This window comes from Lethenteron reissneri, chromosome 49, assembly GCF_015708825.2.
Source record: "Lethenteron reissneri isolate LAM-NWPU_2019-01 chromosome 49, ASM1570882v1, whole genome shotgun sequence".
Lineage (NCBI taxonomy): Eukaryota > Metazoa > Chordata > Hyperoartia > Petromyzontiformes > Petromyzontidae > Lethenteron > Lethenteron reissneri.
Window position 1 is genome coordinate 6,027,092 of NC_083827.1, and position 19,480 is coordinate 6,046,571.

General features: G+C 46.8%; 1 protein-coding gene across 2 annotated transcripts in view; it reads left to right on the forward strand.

The window, feature by feature from the left end:
* Positions 1-19,480, forward strand: part of LOC133354902 (secretagogin-like) — an 81,119-nt gene that overhangs the window by 42,512 nt on the left and 19,127 nt on the right. The window contains exons 6-9 of one of the 2 annotated variants that reach the window (XM_061572086.1): positions 3,930-3,986; positions 10,551-10,628; positions 13,154-13,209; positions 15,532-15,586. In XM_061572086.1, the coding sequence (XP_061428070.1) occupies positions 3,930-3,986; positions 10,551-10,628; positions 13,154-13,209; positions 15,532-15,586 (246 nt within the window). The remainder of the gene's footprint in view (positions 1-3,929; positions 3,987-10,550; positions 10,629-13,153; positions 13,210-15,531; positions 15,587-19,480) is intronic. The other variant, XM_061572087.1, reaches the window with a different exon arrangement.

Genomic DNA, 19,480 nt, shown 5'->3' on the forward strand with positions numbered 1-19,480 from the left:
TAGTGTATTGTATTACATTTGCTCTGTTTTTTTATTTACCTTTTCTTGTTTCATTGTATGCAATGGCAGAGATTAGGGATTCATCAAGTACAACCATAACCACAATCATACAAACAGAAATCTATTTTATAGCAATATATTGGGGGGGGGGGGCATTTTAATTACGGCCTAGGATTGAACATTCGATCATTCGCTGAGCGTTCTGTGCCGTAGACAGGCCCGGCTCCAGCGCATCTCGGATGAGCACAGGCCAATACCCAGTGAACACGGATCTCCAGGGCAACGTTGGGGTAAGAACGTTCGGCCGACGTTGAGGCAACGTTGCCAATTAGTCACCCACTCAACGTTGGCGCTCAGTCAAAAGACAAAGATCCCCCGTATAGTCTTCATGGACTGTTGGGGCAAGTTCCGTTTAGCTAGCAATCGAACAAAGAAGGGATCATTTCATCGCGCGGTGCATTCAGATGTGCTTCTGCGGCCGTCTGGAACGCTCTTCAGATATTCGGAAGCCACAGGGAATTGTGCACTTTTAAATAATCGTCTAGATTGACAACATTCATTTCTTTAGCAACTGCTTTTTTGCGTTTAGTTTCCTGTCCATCCCCCGCACCTCCGATGATTAGCGCTGTTGGCTACGTACGGTGTGAAAGAAGTTTAATGTATGTACCTACATGAAGGGTAGGCACGGCACACGATGGGGTGGGTGGCCAGCACCACGCTCGGCCCAATTCTGTCTCCCCCTTTGGCGATGTTTACCACCCCGAAGCTCCAGTTACTCAGTTTAGCTGGGGCGGTAGTACCGTACAACGCCACCTTTGTTCACGTGACAACCTCATACATTGCCTGCTGTGTCTGGTGGAGGAGGGTTTTACGACACACACGTTACTTGCGTGATCTGTTTGCGTACGACCACTTAACCCAAATAAATTGTTGTTGGTAGTTTTTTTTTTACGTGAGATTAACATTTTGTTAAATTGCCGTGAGCCTGAGCGGATGAAGTGGTATAATGATCAACTCCATGCCAAATCACTTGACTGTGCTGATTTAAATTCATCATAAGCCTTTCCTTTGCCAAATGACTTTAAATAATGAATGCATCGGCGGTGGAGTGGTGGCATTGCGGTTTGCGCTGCGCAGCAAACCCAGTCGCAGGAATTTTATATAAACTAAAATATGAAACAATTTTTTATTTTACCAGGTAAGGCCCCACTGAGCAATGTAGTTATTTTTCAGAAACAATCTGGTCACAAATGATAGCTCAACGAAGTGGCTTATCGTGTGGAAAGTTATAGCAGCCAAACACTCTGAACGCGTGATGTTAATCCTCAATGTGGCGGGGAAAGCCGGAATCAAGAGAGACACCGTAAACCCCAAATATACAGCAGCAGGCGTCTGGGTCGTGGTCGAACCCACGACCTCCTGTATACCGAGCGAGGTAGTTAACATCTCGCCACCAAGTGTGAGAGGCCGTCATGCTGACAGTCTCGGCGAAACAAAGTTGTGGGCTTGAGCAGGGCACGGGACTACGGCCGATGGTCGAGACTATGTGACGGAGGGGCAACCAAGGGAGGGGAAACGCACTCTACGAGAAACGCGTCCACGGCGGAGATGGAGCGGTGATGATCATCTGGTGTGTGTGCAGCAGCGAGACGGAGCGGTGCTTGGGTGGATTGTGCCGCTCCGACCTTGATCGGCGCCGCTGCTCGCTGACAGCAACTTGACACCAGCAGTCCGTTGAGGCCACACGGGGGAGCTTTGTCTTTGTTTCATTCCAAGACTGAGCGGTGGTGATGGCTTGTGAAGGGGTGGGGTGTGGGGGTGGAACGTTGGGAAGTGTTGGGGGGGGGGGTGGCCTTCATCCAGCAGTGGGTAGATCATGGCGACGATTAGCGAACGCAAACGGCGGCTAGAATCAAAGCGCGGATCAGGGAAATCGGAACGAGTCGGGATTTTGTTTTTTTGCCGAGCGATTAGTCGTACGCAGTGAGCGAATTAAATGAGATATTTTACAACAACAGGTGGATCTATTAATTAAACCGAGCTCTGCGCCGCTGGCGAGAGAAGCAATGAAAGGTATAAGCAGGGCCGATGTATTTTTTTTTTATAATTCAAATGTCATTTTTTTATTAAACGGAGCCCCCACGGCTCGGACGTGGTCTGTGATGAACAGGGACCGGGGTGGGGTCTGCGTTGGGTGCCGTGGATGGACCTTGACGAGCTCGCAGGGACGAGTCTCTAATTAAACAGCGCCTGGCTCTCGATGTTAGAGGGGTGGTGGTGGTGGTGGTGGTGGAAGGGGGGGTTTAGTTGGCTCCCAGGAGCGCCCGAGAGGGATGAAGGGGTATGAGGAAGTGCGTGACACGTTCGTATGCAAAGAGGGAGATGTTTGAAATGTGAAAGAAAAACTAAGTTTTTTTTTTACATTGTGAGCTCATGCGCGTGACGATGTTCGTGTATCTCCGTGGTGGTGTAGCGGTTAGCGCTACGCTGCGCTGTGAACCCGGCTACCCAGTGACGATTATTTGAACCGGTCCTGGGCCTCCCCTAGGTCGACTCAGCCTCAAATGAGTGTCTGGGTGCGGTGTGTAAACATCGCCACTGGGGAGACAAAGGCGGTCGGGCGTGGTGCTTGGCCACCCATCCTCTCGTGTAACGTTCCGGCCTTCATAGGTGCTCGCTAACAGCACTTGCCCCTACAGTCTGTTGAGGCTACACGGGGGATCTTTGTCTTTGTATCTCCGCAGTGTGCGTGCGCGCGTAGGGGGGGGGGAGCGGTGGCGCAGTGGTTAACGCACCGCGCTATGACGGCTGCCAATGTAGCTGACTAATATTTGATCCGGGCCTGCATCTCCCCGAGGCCGTTGCGATGTGTAAATATCGCCACTCGGGAGACAAAGGCGGCCGGGCGTGGTTCTGGCCGCCCACTCCCTTCATGTGCCGTACCGTCCTTCGGCACTGCACACTAGAAGGTGGATGTCATTAAACTGAACAAAAACGATTTAAAATTTTAGCAGGTAAGGCACACTGAGCTGTGCTGCTCTATTTTCAGAAGTGTCCTGGCCTCAAATGAAAGCTCATCGGGGGGAGTGGCTTATCGTCCGGAAATTTATAGCAGCCAAATACTCTGAACGCGTGATGTTGATTCTTAATGTTGCGAGGGGAAAAAAAATCCACGCGACTATGGGGAGAGAGAGACACGCAAACTTCAAATTTACAGCAGCAGGGGTCGGGATCGAAACCACGACCTCCTGTATACCAGGCGAGGTAGTTAACATCTCCTAGCCACGGTGGTGATGATGATGATAATGAGAGGAAGACATGCAACCTCCAAATCTACAGCAGGTGTCAGGGCCGGGATCGAAACTACGACCTCCTGCATACCAGGCGAGGTAGTTAACATCTCCTAGCCACCGTGGTGATGATGATAATAATGAGAGGAAGACATGCAACCTCCAAATCTACAGCAGGTGTCAGGGCCGGGATCGAAACCACGACCTCCTGCACACCAGGCGAGGTAGTTAACATCTCCTAGCCACCGTGGTGATAATAATAATAATGAGAGGAAGACATGCAACCTCCAAATCTACAGCAGGTGTCAGGGCTGGGATTGAAACCACGACCTCCTGCACACCAGGCGAGGTAGTTAACATCTCCTAGCCACCGTGGTGATAATAATAATAATGAGAGGAAGACATGCAACCTCCAAATCTACAGCAGGTGTCAGGGCTGGGATTGAAACCACGACCTCCTGCATACCAGGCGAGGGAGTTAACATCTCCCAGCCACCGTGGTGCCTGGAAACAACAACGACCATCTTGCCGTGCCTCTCTCTCTCTCCCTCGTCTCTCTCGTCTCTCTCCTACGAACAAATGCTATCGGACAATGCCGCGTAACACTGTGGCGACGTGCCTCGTGGCGTGTCTCTTTAGATTTGGAGGAAGTACGACACTGATCACAGCGGATACATCTCAGCCATGGAACTTCGGGTGAGCACCACGGGGAAATCAATCGCGCGGCGTGACGCATTTAAACTTTGCGTTTCACACGACGAGGTGAATCTTTGACTCGCCCTGAGACGCACCCGATCTCGTACGTGTGCTGTTGGGGGTTTTCTCCGGTTTCCTGCCCACGTGAATCCACACACTCATGGATGGAATTGGTCATGTGTGCCATTGGAATTGAGTCAAACATCATCCCAATTGAATTGGTGAAACATTCTATGGAATTGGTCAAACATCACACTGGAATTTGTTCAAACATCCCAATGGAATTGTTCACACATCCCAATGGAATTCGGTCAAACATCCCAATGGAATTCGGTCAAACGTCCCAATGGAATTGTTCAATCATCTCAATGGAATTGTTCACACATCCCAATGGAATTCGGTCAATCACCCCAATGGAATTGATCAAACATCCCAATGGAATTGTTCAAACATCCCGATGTGGCATGGTCCTCTTTTAAAAACAAAACAAAAGGAAAGCAGAGTGCCCGGTGAAAACCAACCACCCACATTCAACCTACTTTCTCTACTCCCTTCCACGACAACCAACTCATCACTCCTGTCGGTGTTGGCATCAACACGTGGTGATCCTTGTACGATCCGCCAATCCCACCTTTGCCTGCATCCAGTGTAGGCCCCTTCTGCCAGCAGTGGTGGGAACAAACAAAGTGTGGGCTGCACCTTTTACCCTTTTACAGCATTGAGCCAGTGGTGGACATTCCACATTCCTATGACGGGGCCGAGTCTCTCTGAATAGGGCTACCGCTGTTGACTTCCTTCCCTAGGTGGTGTGCTCATTTATCATCCCCCCGAGTGAGGGGGGGAGGGATGATTGACACCAGTCAACCCACTACCGGGAATTAAACCCGCAACCTCCCTGATTGCGAGCCACTCGCTCTACCCCCCCGCCCCCCCCGAGTGATCATGGGACGTGGGGCCACCACGAGGCGGACGTTGGTACAACGTTGGCGCGACGTTCGGCCGACGGTTCCAACCGCGTGCCGACGTTGGCCCAATATTTGGCATCTTAATTTAGAGCTTTCGTGACTGCAGGAATTACTCTTTGGTTATTTCGGTAAAGTCACGTATGAAGATAAAATAATTAATTAATCTCTCCGCCCCCGCCCCCCTCTGTCTATTTAAGGCCACGCCACAGAGACGATCTCCCCTCTCTGTGCCTGTGTGTTACTCTCTCTCTCTATGTATCTTGGTGATATCTGTCTGCTTATATGTCTGTCTATAGTTTTCTGGTTAGATTGTTGTTGCTATTTCATTTATACCCGATGATGATTGCTTGTGTTGCAATCGAAACGTCGTATGCTATTATTTAATTTATTATTTTATCTTTATACGTGACTTTACCGAAAGAACCAAAGAGTAATATTTGGCATGTTCACTGGGCCGCTCGGCCACCTGACTGGACTTAATTTTTTTTAAATCATATCAGTTTAACACGCGGCAGGCTTTCGCGACCAATATCATCCATAATATAGGTTTTGTTGGGTTAGATCGCGTAAACATATAAAAGTGTCGTAATTACAACTAGCTTCATCAGGTGACAGCCGTCGCCTGGTGAAACGTCGTACTCAGATTGTAAATGTTGTGGCTTGGCTCTCCAACACACCGGTGTGCTGTACTAGTACACTACACTATACACTACACTATACACTACAATACACTACACTATACGCTACAATACACCACACTATACACTACACTACTATACACTACTATACACTGCACTATACACTACACTCTACACTATACACTACAAAATACACTACACTATACACTACACTACTATACACTACACTACTATACACTACACTATACACTACACTATACACTAGTGCTGTACTAGTATACTACACTATACACTACACAATATACACTACACAATATACACTACACTACTATACACAATACATTACTATACACTACACTATACACTAGTGCTGTACTAGTATACTACACTATACGCTACACTACTATACACTACATGCTAGTGCTGTACTAGTGACGAATTGGCCACGTTCTGTTCACGTGACAGCCCTTACTAGTTGGCTGTGTCGAGTGGTGGTGGGTTTGAACGACACATTTATATATTTACGCGATCTAACCCAGAATCATATAAGTTGGAGGAACATCCATCACGTATAAATTATTTCAGCTCACAATCAATACATACCTATCGACCAGCACGTGCGAGTAAGAATCAATGCATTTTTTTGTTGTGTGATGTGGCTTGGTTGACATTGTATTGTGCGATGGGGTCACGCGACCCCTGCACCCACTAGGGGTGGCTGACACTCGCACGCACCGTCTAGAGGAGTGGTTCTTAACCTTGACTGCAGCCTTGCACCCATTTTGTTCTGAATCGCAAATCAAAAACATGTTAATATTTCGATTTAAAGCTTTCGTGACTGCAGGGATTCATCTTCTTGGTTCTTTCGGTAAAGTCACGTAGAAGGGAGGTAATAAAATAATAAAAATATAAAATAATAAAAATAAAACAATAAAATATATTTTATTTATAATAAAATATATTTTATTAAATAATAAAAATACAACATAATAAAATATATTTTATTATGTTTTATTTTTATTATTTAAAAATAAAACATAATAAAATATATATTTTTTAAATAAAACATGATAAAATATATTTTATTATGTTTATTTGTATTATTTTATTACCTCCCTTCTACGTGACTTTACCGAAAGAACCAGGAAGATTATGTTAATAAATACATCGGGTTTGATTAGACAAAGTAGCGGTACTTAAGTGACCGTGCTTAAGTTGTGTTTTCGATCATTTACCTTCTAAAGAAACCTGGCCATGTTCCGAACCCCTCCAAGAAAGGGCATCTCACACCCCCAGGGGATGCAGTGTGCACCCCAGCTTAAGAACAAGAAGAACCACCGCTGCTGCTCTCGAAACAATTCGATGAATGCGCCACTCCGCCAAACGCTCATGCGCTGACGCCTTTCCCCGGCGAACCCTACACGAACATCATCATCCGATCCCAACGAGGTCACCGCGAACCGGTCAACCGGCCGGTCGGTCGGTCGGTCAATCGGTCGGTTGGTCGGTTGCGAATTTCGGAAAAGAAATCCGCGGCAGCAACAGCGACTCACGTAGAGACCCATAGACTCGCATAGAGACCCATACACGAGCATAGAGACCCATAAACTGGCATAGAGACCCATAGACTCGCATAGAGACCCATAAACTCGCATAGAGCCCATAGACTCGCATAGAGACCCATATACTCGCATAGAGACCCATAGACTCGCATAGAGACCCATAGACTCGCACAGAGACCCACAGACTCGCATAGAGACCCATAGACTCGCATAGAGACCCATAGACTCACGTAGAGACCCATAGACTCGCATAGAGACCCATAGACTCGCACAGAGACCCATAGACTCGCATAGAGACCCATAGACTCGCATATAGACCCATAGACTCACATAGGGACCCATAGACTCGCATAGAGACCCATACACGAGCATAGAGACCCATAGACTCGCATAGAGACCCATAGACTCGCATAGAGACCCATAGACTCGCATAGAGACCCATACACGAGCATAGAGACCCATAGACTCGCATAGAGACCCATAGACTCGCATAGAGACCCATACACGAGCATAGACTGAGTGGTGATTAAACCGGGTTCTCAAGCGTAGCCATTTGCTGGTCTCAGCCAGATCACCAATGGCTGCACTTAAATTGAAAATAAATCAACATTTTCATCGATAACAACATGGCCTAAAAATATATATGATAGGCGACGTTTTGGACAATGTCCCTTCTTCATGGCACATGAATAGAGAGAGGTCAGACGAGGGACAGAATGGATAGTACGAGTTGGAGACTGCACTCGTGTAGGCCTGATGAAAATGTAAACTTTTTAAAAATGTGTTTTTCGATGACCAATTGCCTCACAGTCATCAAAAGTGCTCATGAGTAAGCGAATTTGTTTAAAAATAAAAATTCTAAAACGCTCAATCTTAATTTTGGAGCTTTCGTGACTGCAGGAATTATTCTTTGGTCCTAATTTTCAAGCTTGCGTGCCGTGCCACGTCGTCATCTTACTTGCGCAGCAGCAGCACGTTGCCGTCCACTCATTGATATGCTAATTTTCTCTGCCCCCTCCCTCTCTCCGTCCCCGCCCCCCCTCTCTATATTTAAGGGACCGTCACAGAAACGACCCCTCTCTTTGTGCCGATATGTGTCCTCTCTCTGTGTGTCCTTGTGATGTCTGTCTGCTTATATGTCTGTCTATAGTTTTCTAGTTAGATTTTTGTTGCTATTTCTTTTATGCCTGATGATGATTGCTTGTGTTGCAATCGAAACGTCGTAATATGCTATTATTTAAATTTATAATTTTATCTTTAGACGTGACTTAACCAAAAGAACCAAAGAATAATTCTAAACGCTGCTCACACATCACATTGTGGTGAGGCTAAATTCCACCTCTGAATAATTAAAATATCAATTTGACCTTCACGCAATCAACAGCTGTCATCTTCATGTGCAGAGTGGGTTGGTGGTGGGTGGGTGAGGGGGGTGGGCAGAGTGCTGCCCTCCGCTGCACGCGGAGCACAATTTTACTCGGAGGTAGCTCTGTAACATCTGCATCTGTGGGCCGTTTTCTCTCTGGCACGGTGGATTGCGCCGCCCTGCACGAGATCACAATCAGGATGAATCAGGGGGGGGAGGGAAATTGACAAACACATAATATGTTAAGTTTCGATTTAAAGCTTTCGTGACTGCAGGGATTCATCTTCCTGGTTCTTTCGGTAAAGTCACGTAGAAGGGATATAATAAAATGATAAAAAAATAAAACATAATATAATTAAATACAATTATATAACAAAATAATTATATTTCGATTTAAAGCTTCCGTGACTGCAGGGATTCATCTTCTTGGTTCTTTCGGTAAAGTCACGTAGAAGGGAAATGATAAAATAAAAAATAATAAAATAATAAAATAAATCTCACTATTTTATTATGTTTTCTTTTTTCTTTTATTATTTCCCTTCTACGTGACTTTACCGAAAGAACCAAGAAGACATAATATGTTATAGAAATCCTATTTACTTACATTGTCACACGAACAACAACAAAAAACATACATTCTGGACAACAAAAGGCACAACAAATGAATGCACGTGGAATAATTTTCAGATTTGAGCAATTGATCAAGTTGTAAGTTCCAGATTTTTTTTCATCGATGTTCGAGTTTTGCCGAGAGGGAACTTTTAAAGATTTCTCACGTTCGAGCGATGATTTAGCAGAGGGCTCTAGCCAGGAGCTTTTATCTTGACATTTATCGCGCTGCCGTCTGGATAGTCATGAACAACCTATAATTTACCATTTATAGTTTCTGTTTTAAATTTGCCTTTTGATGCTTTATTTAATCACAGCTATTAACTTATTTACAAAGGTCAAATCTCTGCTTTACTTACTTCGTTAGTGGGATGTAGTGGTTGTGTCGATGTGCCGGCCTTAATAGGTGATCACTAACAGCAATTATTCAATTATTCTGTTCAGTGCAATCGGATTATCTCTTCCGTGGCCACAGTTTAGCGCACTGCGCTCTCGAACCGACAACCTGAGTTTGAGTCCTGGTCCCGGTCATGGGCAGCCCTCCCATCGTATTCATCAAACCGCCTCATCGCTGTGCATAACTGAATGAATGACAACCCACACGACCGATGCGACGTGGGGATGCCTTCTTCCAGCAGCGGAGTATTTAATGTTTGAATCCTGCTGTGTGTGTGCACGTGTGTGTGTACGTAGTGGGGAGCGGTGGTGTAGCGGTTAGCGCGCTGCGCTATGAACCCGGCGACCCGGGTTCGATTCCCGCTCACGGCCAACACCAGTGACGATTATCTGAACCGGTCCCGGGCCTCCCCTAGGTCGACTCAGCTTCAAATGAGTACCTGGTGCGGTGTGTAAACATCGCCACTAGGGAGACAAAGGCGGTCGGGCGTGGTGCTGGCCACCCACCCCCTCGTGTACCGTTCCGGCCTTCATAGGCGCTCGCTGACAGCACTTGCCCCTACAGTCTGTTAAGGCTATATGGGGGATCTTTATCTTTGTGTGCGTGCGCGTGTACGTGTGACAATTATCTGAATCGGTCCTGTGCCTCCCCTAGGTCGACTCAGCCTCAAACGAGTACCTGGTGCGGTGTGTAGTAAACATCGCTACTAGGGAGAAGACAAAAGCGGCCGGGCGTGGTGCTGGCCACCCACCCCCCTCGTGTGCCGTGCCGGCCTTCATAGGCGCTTGGTGACAGCACTTGCCCCTACAGTCTGTTAAGGCTATATGGGGGATCTTTATCTTTGTGTACGTGTATGTGTGTGTGTGTATGTGTGTGTGTGTATGTGTGCGTGTGTATGTATGTGTGCGTGTGTATAGGCGCTCGATGACAGCACTTGCCCCTCCAGTCTGTTACAGGCCTACACTGGGTGGGGGGGGGGGTAGATCTTTGATCTTTGTGTGTGTGTGTGTGTGCGCGCGGCTCGTAGAACTTCCTGGGCGATCTCTGCGTGGAGCACCATCGCGATGTGACCAGCGGCAAGCTGGACGAGTACACCGACTCGATGGTACGGGCCCCAGCATCTCTCGTGCCCCGTCTGTCCTCAACGGGCACGAGGTGCCGTGGGACACGTCAGCTGCTCCGGATTGTTTCGTTAAGTTTGTGTGTCGCGTAACGTAGCATTGAAGCTTTGAACTCTTGGAAGTGCTTGCACAAAGGATAGTAACATCTCATCCTGTGTTCTTGGAATCTTCGTGACTGCAGAAATTTACTGTGCTCGTTGGTTTTTTTCGGTAAAGTCACGTATGTAGCAATAAAATAATTTTCGATTTAAAACTTTCGTGACTGCAGGGATTCATCTTCTTGGTTCTTTCGGTAAAGTCACGTAGAATGGAAATAATAAAATAAAAAAAATTAAACATAATAATTCTCACGAAACGTCGTGAGAATTATTTTATTATGTTGTATTTTTATTATTTTATTATTTCCATTCTACGTGACTTTACCGAAAGAACCAAGAAGATGAAATAAAAAAATGATAATTGGTTTTTTACCCTTTTATCTGGCAACAAAACTGACACCTTTTTTTTACAAGGAGTCATGTTTGCATTGGCCACAAATACCTGCAGTCGGAATGCAAACAAAAAACACAACTCTGATAATGATATGCACTGTCCTTGAAGTTGATTGGTCCACACCCGAGACAGCTTTCCTTAGAGCCTAGTCCCACATGGTGTTGGACCAGATGACGCAAAAAGGCGCGTTTTTTGTTTGCATTCCGACTGCAGGTATTATGGTCAATGCAAACATGACTCCTTGTAAAAAAAGGTGTCAGTTTTGTTGCCAGATTAAAGGATAAAAAAACAACTATCATATTTTGCTACTGGCAAATGAGGTTCCAATGGAATAAAATAAAATTTCACTAAATAAAATTTAAATAAATCACGACGTTTCGAACGCAACACAATCGATCATCATCAGGTGGAAATGGGGCACAACACACAGCAAGGGAACACACAGGGGGACACCAAGCACACAGCCCACACAGACAACGGTAAACTACACGGAGGCAAACTACAACAACAACAAGAAGATGGGAGATGAGAACTCAACAAACCTTCGAAACATAATGTGATGCAAAACCAGTCGGTCAACAACACAGTCAGACACTAACCTGGTTGACCACGTATTTCAAAAGTTTGTGTGTTTTTTTCTTTCTCGATTTATCGCCGGTTTTTTTTGCTTTTCACCACCAGTTTTTTAAAGTCTTCTTCTTATGCTTCTTCTTCTTTCGGAGAATTGTTGTTTTGAAACCTTTGATCAACGTTTGCCGGCCGTCGAAAAGCGTGCATATACAATTTCTTTGCACCCACGCTCACTCTGTTTTATTCCATCGGTTTTTAAAAGTGTACGTGATGTACTTTTAATGGAAATTGTAATGACATTTTTACATGATACTCGTTTCACATTTTTTAACATCCACGAGTTTTTGCCAATAACGGCGCAGCTTCACACTACAGGGACGTTCGTATTGAAATCGAACTAGTTATGTTGTGATTGCTGCTGTTGTTGTGGTGGCAGTGGTGGCACAAGCACAATGAACAAAATTAAAAACTTACTAAATAATCTCACTCGATGGGCTATGAAGCAGGGCCATTGCCCGAATCGTCGCCGATGTTTTTAAATCCTTTATATAAAGTTCACTTGCTTGCTTGCTTGCACACTTATGACCGTGATCCAATCGAGCTGACATTTTGCACACAGACTCGTTGTGCGTGACAATTTATTTTCGTGAAATTTTTTTTCCAAAATGTTCCACTTTTTAGGAATTTTTTTTCATATTTAATTTAAAATACCAATGTGATAAAAATGAAACTCTTACTCAAGAAAAACAGAAATGAATAATACAATAAAACCGGTGCCACGCATATAAAGGATTTATAGTGAAAAACTTTGTTTTTACGGGTTAATTTTTTTATTTTTCCTTTCATGGCCACGCAGTGCAATTGAGGAATGTGCCCTTCCACGGCTGTCGTGCTGTTCACCAATTTTCGTGTTGTTTCAACTCCTCTCGTGCCGTTCACCGGTCGTCGTGCAGTGATCGAGCGATCAGACTAGGCGCCCACGGTTAAACACCCTCACGAGAGCGATCGAGGCGACCCGCGTCTCTTCCCGGAGCGGTTCAAATATCCGCCGCTCGTTGCGAGATTAAATGTGTGCCCCATTACGCCGCTTGACTTGCAGCCGGCTCAACGAGGACCTCCTCCCCCCTGCCCCAGCTCGTGAGAGTTTGTATTCGTTTGTTTCTAACACGACTGTTTTAAAAAAAAAGAGCACTCCAAATCATTTCGCGCAAATGTTCATTTTGAGAGGTGGCCGTTTGGCTTGCGGGGTTTTGAGACACACGAACCGGCAACGCTGAGGACCTGGGTTCGAATCCGGCCCGTGGAGACACGCCCCCCCCTCCGCATCTCCCCAACCGCGGTGCAGTTGGACCGCCTGCGCACTCAGCAGCTGCGTCACGGCCTGCAGGCTGAGCCGCTGAAAGGCGCGTGTTTGTGTGACACTGTCGGTTGTGCGAAACGATTTCAGATGAAGCTGTTTGATCGGAATCAAGACGGACGCTTGGATCTCACGGACATGGCTAGGTATGGATGTTTCGATTTAAATCTTTCGTGACTGCAGGGATTCATCTTCTTGGTTCTTTCGGTAAAGTCACGTGGAATGTAAATAATAAAATAATAAAAATAAAACATAGTTAAAGAATTCTCACGACGTTTGGCCACAACGCAAGCAGCCGTCCTCAGGTGAATACAGGTCTGTTGCGTTGTGGCCAAAACGTCGTGAGAATTATTTTATTATGTTTTATTTTTATTATTTTATTATTTCCATTCTACGTGACTTTACCGAAAAAACCAAGAAGATAGGTATGGATGCTTATCCACTTGCAGCTAATTAATTCATTCACTCGCTCATTCATTCAGTTATTCACTCGTTCGTTCGGCCACTCATTCCGTTGACTGAATGATTAAAACGGGGCCTTGTTTTGTTGCCATGTAGAACACTGAATTTCGTTTACCCACGCATGAATAATTCACTCACTGCCTCATCCGTCAACTCATTTATATGCATTCGCTCATCTGTTCAGTCGTTCAGTCAATGCGGGTCGACTGGGCCTCCGCTAGGTCGACTCGGACTCAAATGAGTACCCGGTGCGGTGTGCAAAGATCAGCACTGGGGAGACAAAGGCGGCCGGGCGTGGTGCTGGCCGCAACACCCATAAGGGTTGATACTTGTTTTTTACCCTTCTATCTGGCAACAAAACTGACACCTGTTTACAAGGAGTCAAGTTTGCATAGACCACAATACCTGCAGCCATAATGCAAATAAAAAACATAACTCTGATAATGTATGCACTGTCCTTGAAGTTGATTGGTCCACACCCGAGACAGCTTTCCTTAGAGCCTAGTCTCACATGGGTTGGACCAGATGACGCCAAAAGGCGCACAACTCAAAGACAATGCACCATCAGAGTTTGAGAGCTCGGGGTAAGCATTGTTAACTGTTAGAATTGCTGCAGCATCTCTGTTGGTGATAGCGTCGTTTGCTAGGCTTTTTATTAAAACAATAGTTAATCTTTCGATTTAAAACTTTCGTGACTCTCAGGGATTCATATTCGTGGTTCTTTCGGTAAAGTCACGAAGAAGGGAAATAATAAAATAATAAAAATAAGACAATAAAATTCTCACGACGTTTCGATTAAAATGTTCTTGCTGTGGGTTTCACACCTGATGACGATTGCTTGTGTTGCAATCGAATCGTCGTGAGAATTTAATTGTTTTATTTTTATTATTTTATTATTTTCCATTCTACGTGATTTAACGAAAGAACCAAGAATATAATAGTTAATCTAGAAATAGCATTGCCCTCTCATCTACGCAGCGCTCGCATGTTTGAATGTCACACTTTTTTTAATGGGGATATTAAGCCAGTGGCAGAAAAAAAAAGTTTTTCAACTTCAAAGAGCCCGGCGTAATCTGTCTAAATATTCGCCGGTTATTGCTTAAACAAGTATTGTGCACCTTAGTCAATCCCATTTGCGCGGTGCGTTATCATAACAGACGTGGCCGAATGGAGTCGTTAGCTGTGCAATTTGTACGTGGCGCTGTGTGGCTCTGAGAGATTGTGCCGCTCATTACGAGACACCTGATGCGTGGCTGAGTGTAGTGGGGTGCTATTTGTGTGCGACAATGACATTGCGTCTTTTGTGTGCGTGTGTCTGTGTGTGTGTGTCTGAGTGTGTGTCTGTGTGTGTGTGTCTGAGTGTGTGTCTGTGTGTGTGTGTAGCGGGGAGTGGTGGTGGAGCGGTTAGCGCGCTGCGCAACGAACCTGGCGACCCGAGTTCGATTCCCGCTCACGGCCAACACCAGTGACGATTATCTGAACCGGTCCTGGGCCTCCCCTAGGTCGACTCAGCCTCAAATGAGTACCCGGTGTGGTGTGTAAACATCGACACTGGGGAGACAAAGGTGGTCGGGCGTGGTGCTGGCCACCCACCCCCTCGTGTACCGTTTCGGCCTTCATAGCTGCTCGCTAACAGCACTTGCCCCTACAGTCTGTTAAGGCTATACGGGAGATCTTTATCTTTGTGTAGCGGGGAGTGGTGGTGTAGCGGTTAGCGCTCTGCGCTACGAACCCAGCGACCCGAGTTCGATTCCCGCTGACGGCCAACACCAGTGACGATTATCTGAACCGTTCCGACCTTCATAGGTGCTCGCTAACAGCACTTGCCCCTACAGTCTGTTAAGGCTATATGGGGGATCTTTATCTTCGTAAGCGTGCGCATTTATTGGCCTTAATAGATGCTAGCTAACAACCCTTTCCCCAACACTCTTAGCAGGTTAAAAAGAAAAAAGATTTTAAAAATATATTGTAATCATTATTCTGATGTTGTTATTGTTTCGTTGCAGAATTCTCTCACTGCAAGATAATTTTTTGCTGCAATTCAGAATGGAAGCCATGGAGGTGATGTGCCTTATTGTTGTCGTCATCATCATCATCACCACATTGTCACGCGTGCCCCTCTCACCGGTAGACTGACTCAGGTGGACTCAGGTGGACTCAGGTGGTGTCAGGTGGTGTCAGGGCCCTTCCTCCACGCTGCTGATGAAGCGGCTGTCATTGGTTAGCTCGGCAAGATCAGCGGACGATGATACTACAAATAATACTCATCTTACATTTCGATTTAAAGCTTTCGTGACTGCAGGGATTCATCTTCTTGGTTCTTTCGGTAAAGTCACGTAGAATTGAAATAATAATAAAAATAAAACATAATAAAATAATTCTCACGACGTTTCGGCCACAACGCAAGTAGCCGTCCTCAGGTGGAGAACAGGTTTGACTCTGTCTCCTCGACAGACCTGTTCTCCACCTGAGGACGGCTACTTGCGTTGTGGCCGAAACGTCGTGAGAATTATTTTATTATGTTTTATTTTTATTATTATTTCAATTCTACGTGACTTTACCGAAAGAACCAAGAAGATGAATACTCATCCTCATCATGGGACCTCCTTTGCCAGTACCAAAATATTATAATAGGGTTTTCCACTTTTTCTGGCAACAAAAAACGGTGTTAAGATGTTAAAACACCAAACTGAAACCTTTTACGAGGAATCATGTCTGCATTAACCACATTGCTTGTGGTCAGAATGCAAACAAAAAACATACTCTGATAATATCTTGGCATTGTCCTTGAAACTAATTGGTCTCCAGCTGTACGCCTTTTGGCGTCCTCTGGTCTAACACCGTTTGAGACGAGGCTCAAAAGGAAGCTGTCTCTGGTGTGGACCAATCAGTTTCAAAGACAATGCATAAATTATCAGAGTATATATATATTTGCATTCTGACCACAAGCATTGTGGTTAATGCAGACATGATTCCTTGTAAAAGGTTTCAGTTTGGTGTTTCATCTTAACACCGGTTTTTGTTGCCAGAAAAAAAGGGAAAAACCTATTATCAATCCTCAATCTTGGGACGAAGTCGCCCGTCATCAAATTGTGTTCTCGTGTGCACCGACTCGATGTATGTACATTGTATGTACGTACATTGTATGTATGCACACTGTATGTCTGTACATTGTATGTATGCACATTGTATGTGTGTACTTTGTATGTATGTACACTGTATGTATGCACATTGCATGTATGTACATTGCATGTGTTTGCATTGTATGTATACACCTTGTATGTATGTACAATGTACAATATGTATGTACATTGTATGTATGTACATTGCATGTATGTACAATGTATGTATGTATGTACAATGTATGTATGTACATTGCATGTATGTACAATGTATGTATGTACAATGTATGTATGTACATTGCATGTATGTACAATGTATGTATGCACAATGTATGTGTAATAAAAGGACTCGGACACTTCCTTCTGTCTTCGTGTCTTTTATTGGGTTCTCGTCTTCACCCACACGGCACTCTGTTATAACTCTGTATTTGTAGCCCCCGGCTATTCACTGCTATTATAGCTTCTTCTTCCCTCTGACTCTCTGCTTCATCTACTGTAACCTCCTCCCTGCAGACTCGCTGCTACCTCTATGCAGACTCCCGCTGCTACCCCTATGTGCAGACCCTCTGGCTGCTACCGTATGCAGACCCGCTGCTTACTCTGTATGCAGCCCCGCTGCTGACTCTCTGTGCAGCCCCGCTGCTGACTGCAGCCTCCTCGCTGCTTCAGGTCGGTCACCGCTGGCCAACGGTGCCGATCCTCGCTCCCCCGTGTTCGTGGCGATCTCGCCACCCCCCGCTTCGCCCTTCGTGGCCTCTCTCTGTTCCTGGTTCCCCGTCACTCCTCGTCCTCTTCCGGTTCCCCTCCTTCTATAGCCTAACCCCTCACCCCCCCACGTGACCTAACTCCTCCCCTCCTGACGTCACCTCCGGAGGGCCGTTTACGCCCGCATTACATCACCCTGCCCCATAAAGAAAATCCAGCCGACCTCGGCTGAATTGCAACCTGACAAGAAATGCGGGTGTAAAGGGCCAACACGTAAAAAGACACGAAGCATGCAACAACAATATAACCAGAACACAACACAATACAATTTTAACGAAACGTGAGGGATTTCGAGCGAGTACGGGCAGCCGGGCCGTCCCGGACGGTCGGCAGACCACCCGCCGAGCGGGAACGTGGAAGGGTTTTAGGGGCGACGGGCGCAAGTTCTTCCGTCGCCATTGGAGGCCCGCCACTGTCCCGCTCGCGTCCAGAGACATCCCGTACTCGCGTCCGCGGAGGGATAGGAAGAGCTGCAGGTCCCGTGGGTTCTGCGGCTCCAGTCGACGTCCCACGAGCGGAACGTCCTCCTCCCTGCGCTGTCACGGCCGGCTTGTCTGTGAAGGGTACGACAGGCGCTCTCGCAGGGTCAGCAGACACAGGCAAGGGCGAGTCGGCAGCAACAGACCCCGGCAAGGCAACTTCGGGAGATGACGCATCCGGCCGCGGGGCAATGTATGGCTTCAACCGGGATGTATGCACGAACCAGCGCCGTGAACCAACCTGAACACGCGCCGACTGTGGGTTGGAAACCTCAATGAGGCGGACCGGACCCTGCCAAGGTCTATGTAATTTAGGAGAGGTACCTGGCCGCACCTGTGGGCAATGAAGCCAGGCCAGGTCCCCCTTTTTCCAGGGGCACTCCCCCTTTGATCGTCGGGCACACCGCTCATTCCTGGCCTGAGCCTTGGCAGTAGCCATGCGGGCACTTTCCCTCGCCTCAGCGACACGCCGAACGTTGTCCTTAATATACTCAGGAAGAGGCTTAACAGGCCCCCTCGCGCCGGTTCCCAACTGTTCATTAATCGGCGGCACATTCTCACGGCCGTACATAAGGAAGAACGGCGAGTATCCAGTAGCCGCGTGCGGCGTCATGCGATACGCCGAAAGCACCCCAGGGATATGCAAATCCCAATCAGATTGATTTTCCCCGACTGTATGGCACAGCATGGCGGACAGAGTCCGATTCAACCGTTCCACCATACCATCCGTTTGCGGGTGGTAGGGGGACGTCCGTATCTTTTTAGTTCCAAGAGCCGCACACACCTCCCCCAACAATTTGGACGAAAAGTTACGTCCTTGATCCGTAAGGAGCCTCTCCGGCGCCCCTTTGTCCATTACATACCCAAATAGAAAGGCGTCAGTGATAGACGCCGCTGACTGGTCAGGCAAAGGCCAGGCCATCGGCCAGCGAGAGAGGTACTCAACCCCCACCAGTAAATACTTTTTTCCCTTAGCGGATGGCGGAAAGGGTCCCAAAATATCTAACGCCACCAGCTCGTTAACCCGAGATACTTTAATCGATTGTATCGGCGGAACATATGGATGTTTAGGTGGTTTACGGCGGGCGCAATCGGGACACGCGCGAACGTGACCGACGACATCCGTCGTCATGCCGTGCCAATAATAGTCTCGTTGCAGCGTCAATAGGGTTTTCTGCACCCCCAGGTGTAAAAGTGTGTCACAGTGCAAAGATCTAATCAACTCATACCGCAATGACGCAGGCACAACGAGACGCCAGTGTTCCTGTATCCCTTCCCTCCACATCAGTAACCCATCTCGGAGAGCAGTTTCCGAATTACCACCCGCACCGACTTCCTTACCCGCCTTCTCCGTTCGTTTTCGTAACGACACCAAAGATTCGTCCAACATTTGCTCCCGAATCCACACAGACCTTGGAAGACGCAAAATCCCGTCAGCCGGTCCCCCATCAACCGGTCCCGGTGTAAGCGGAGTTTCGAGAACATCCACTGCCAGCGCGACAGGCTGAGGGGGGGGCTGAGTCGGTCCACACCTATGCGTCCCCGACGCACACGCACAAGGGGATCGTTGCGGCAACCTGGACAGTGCG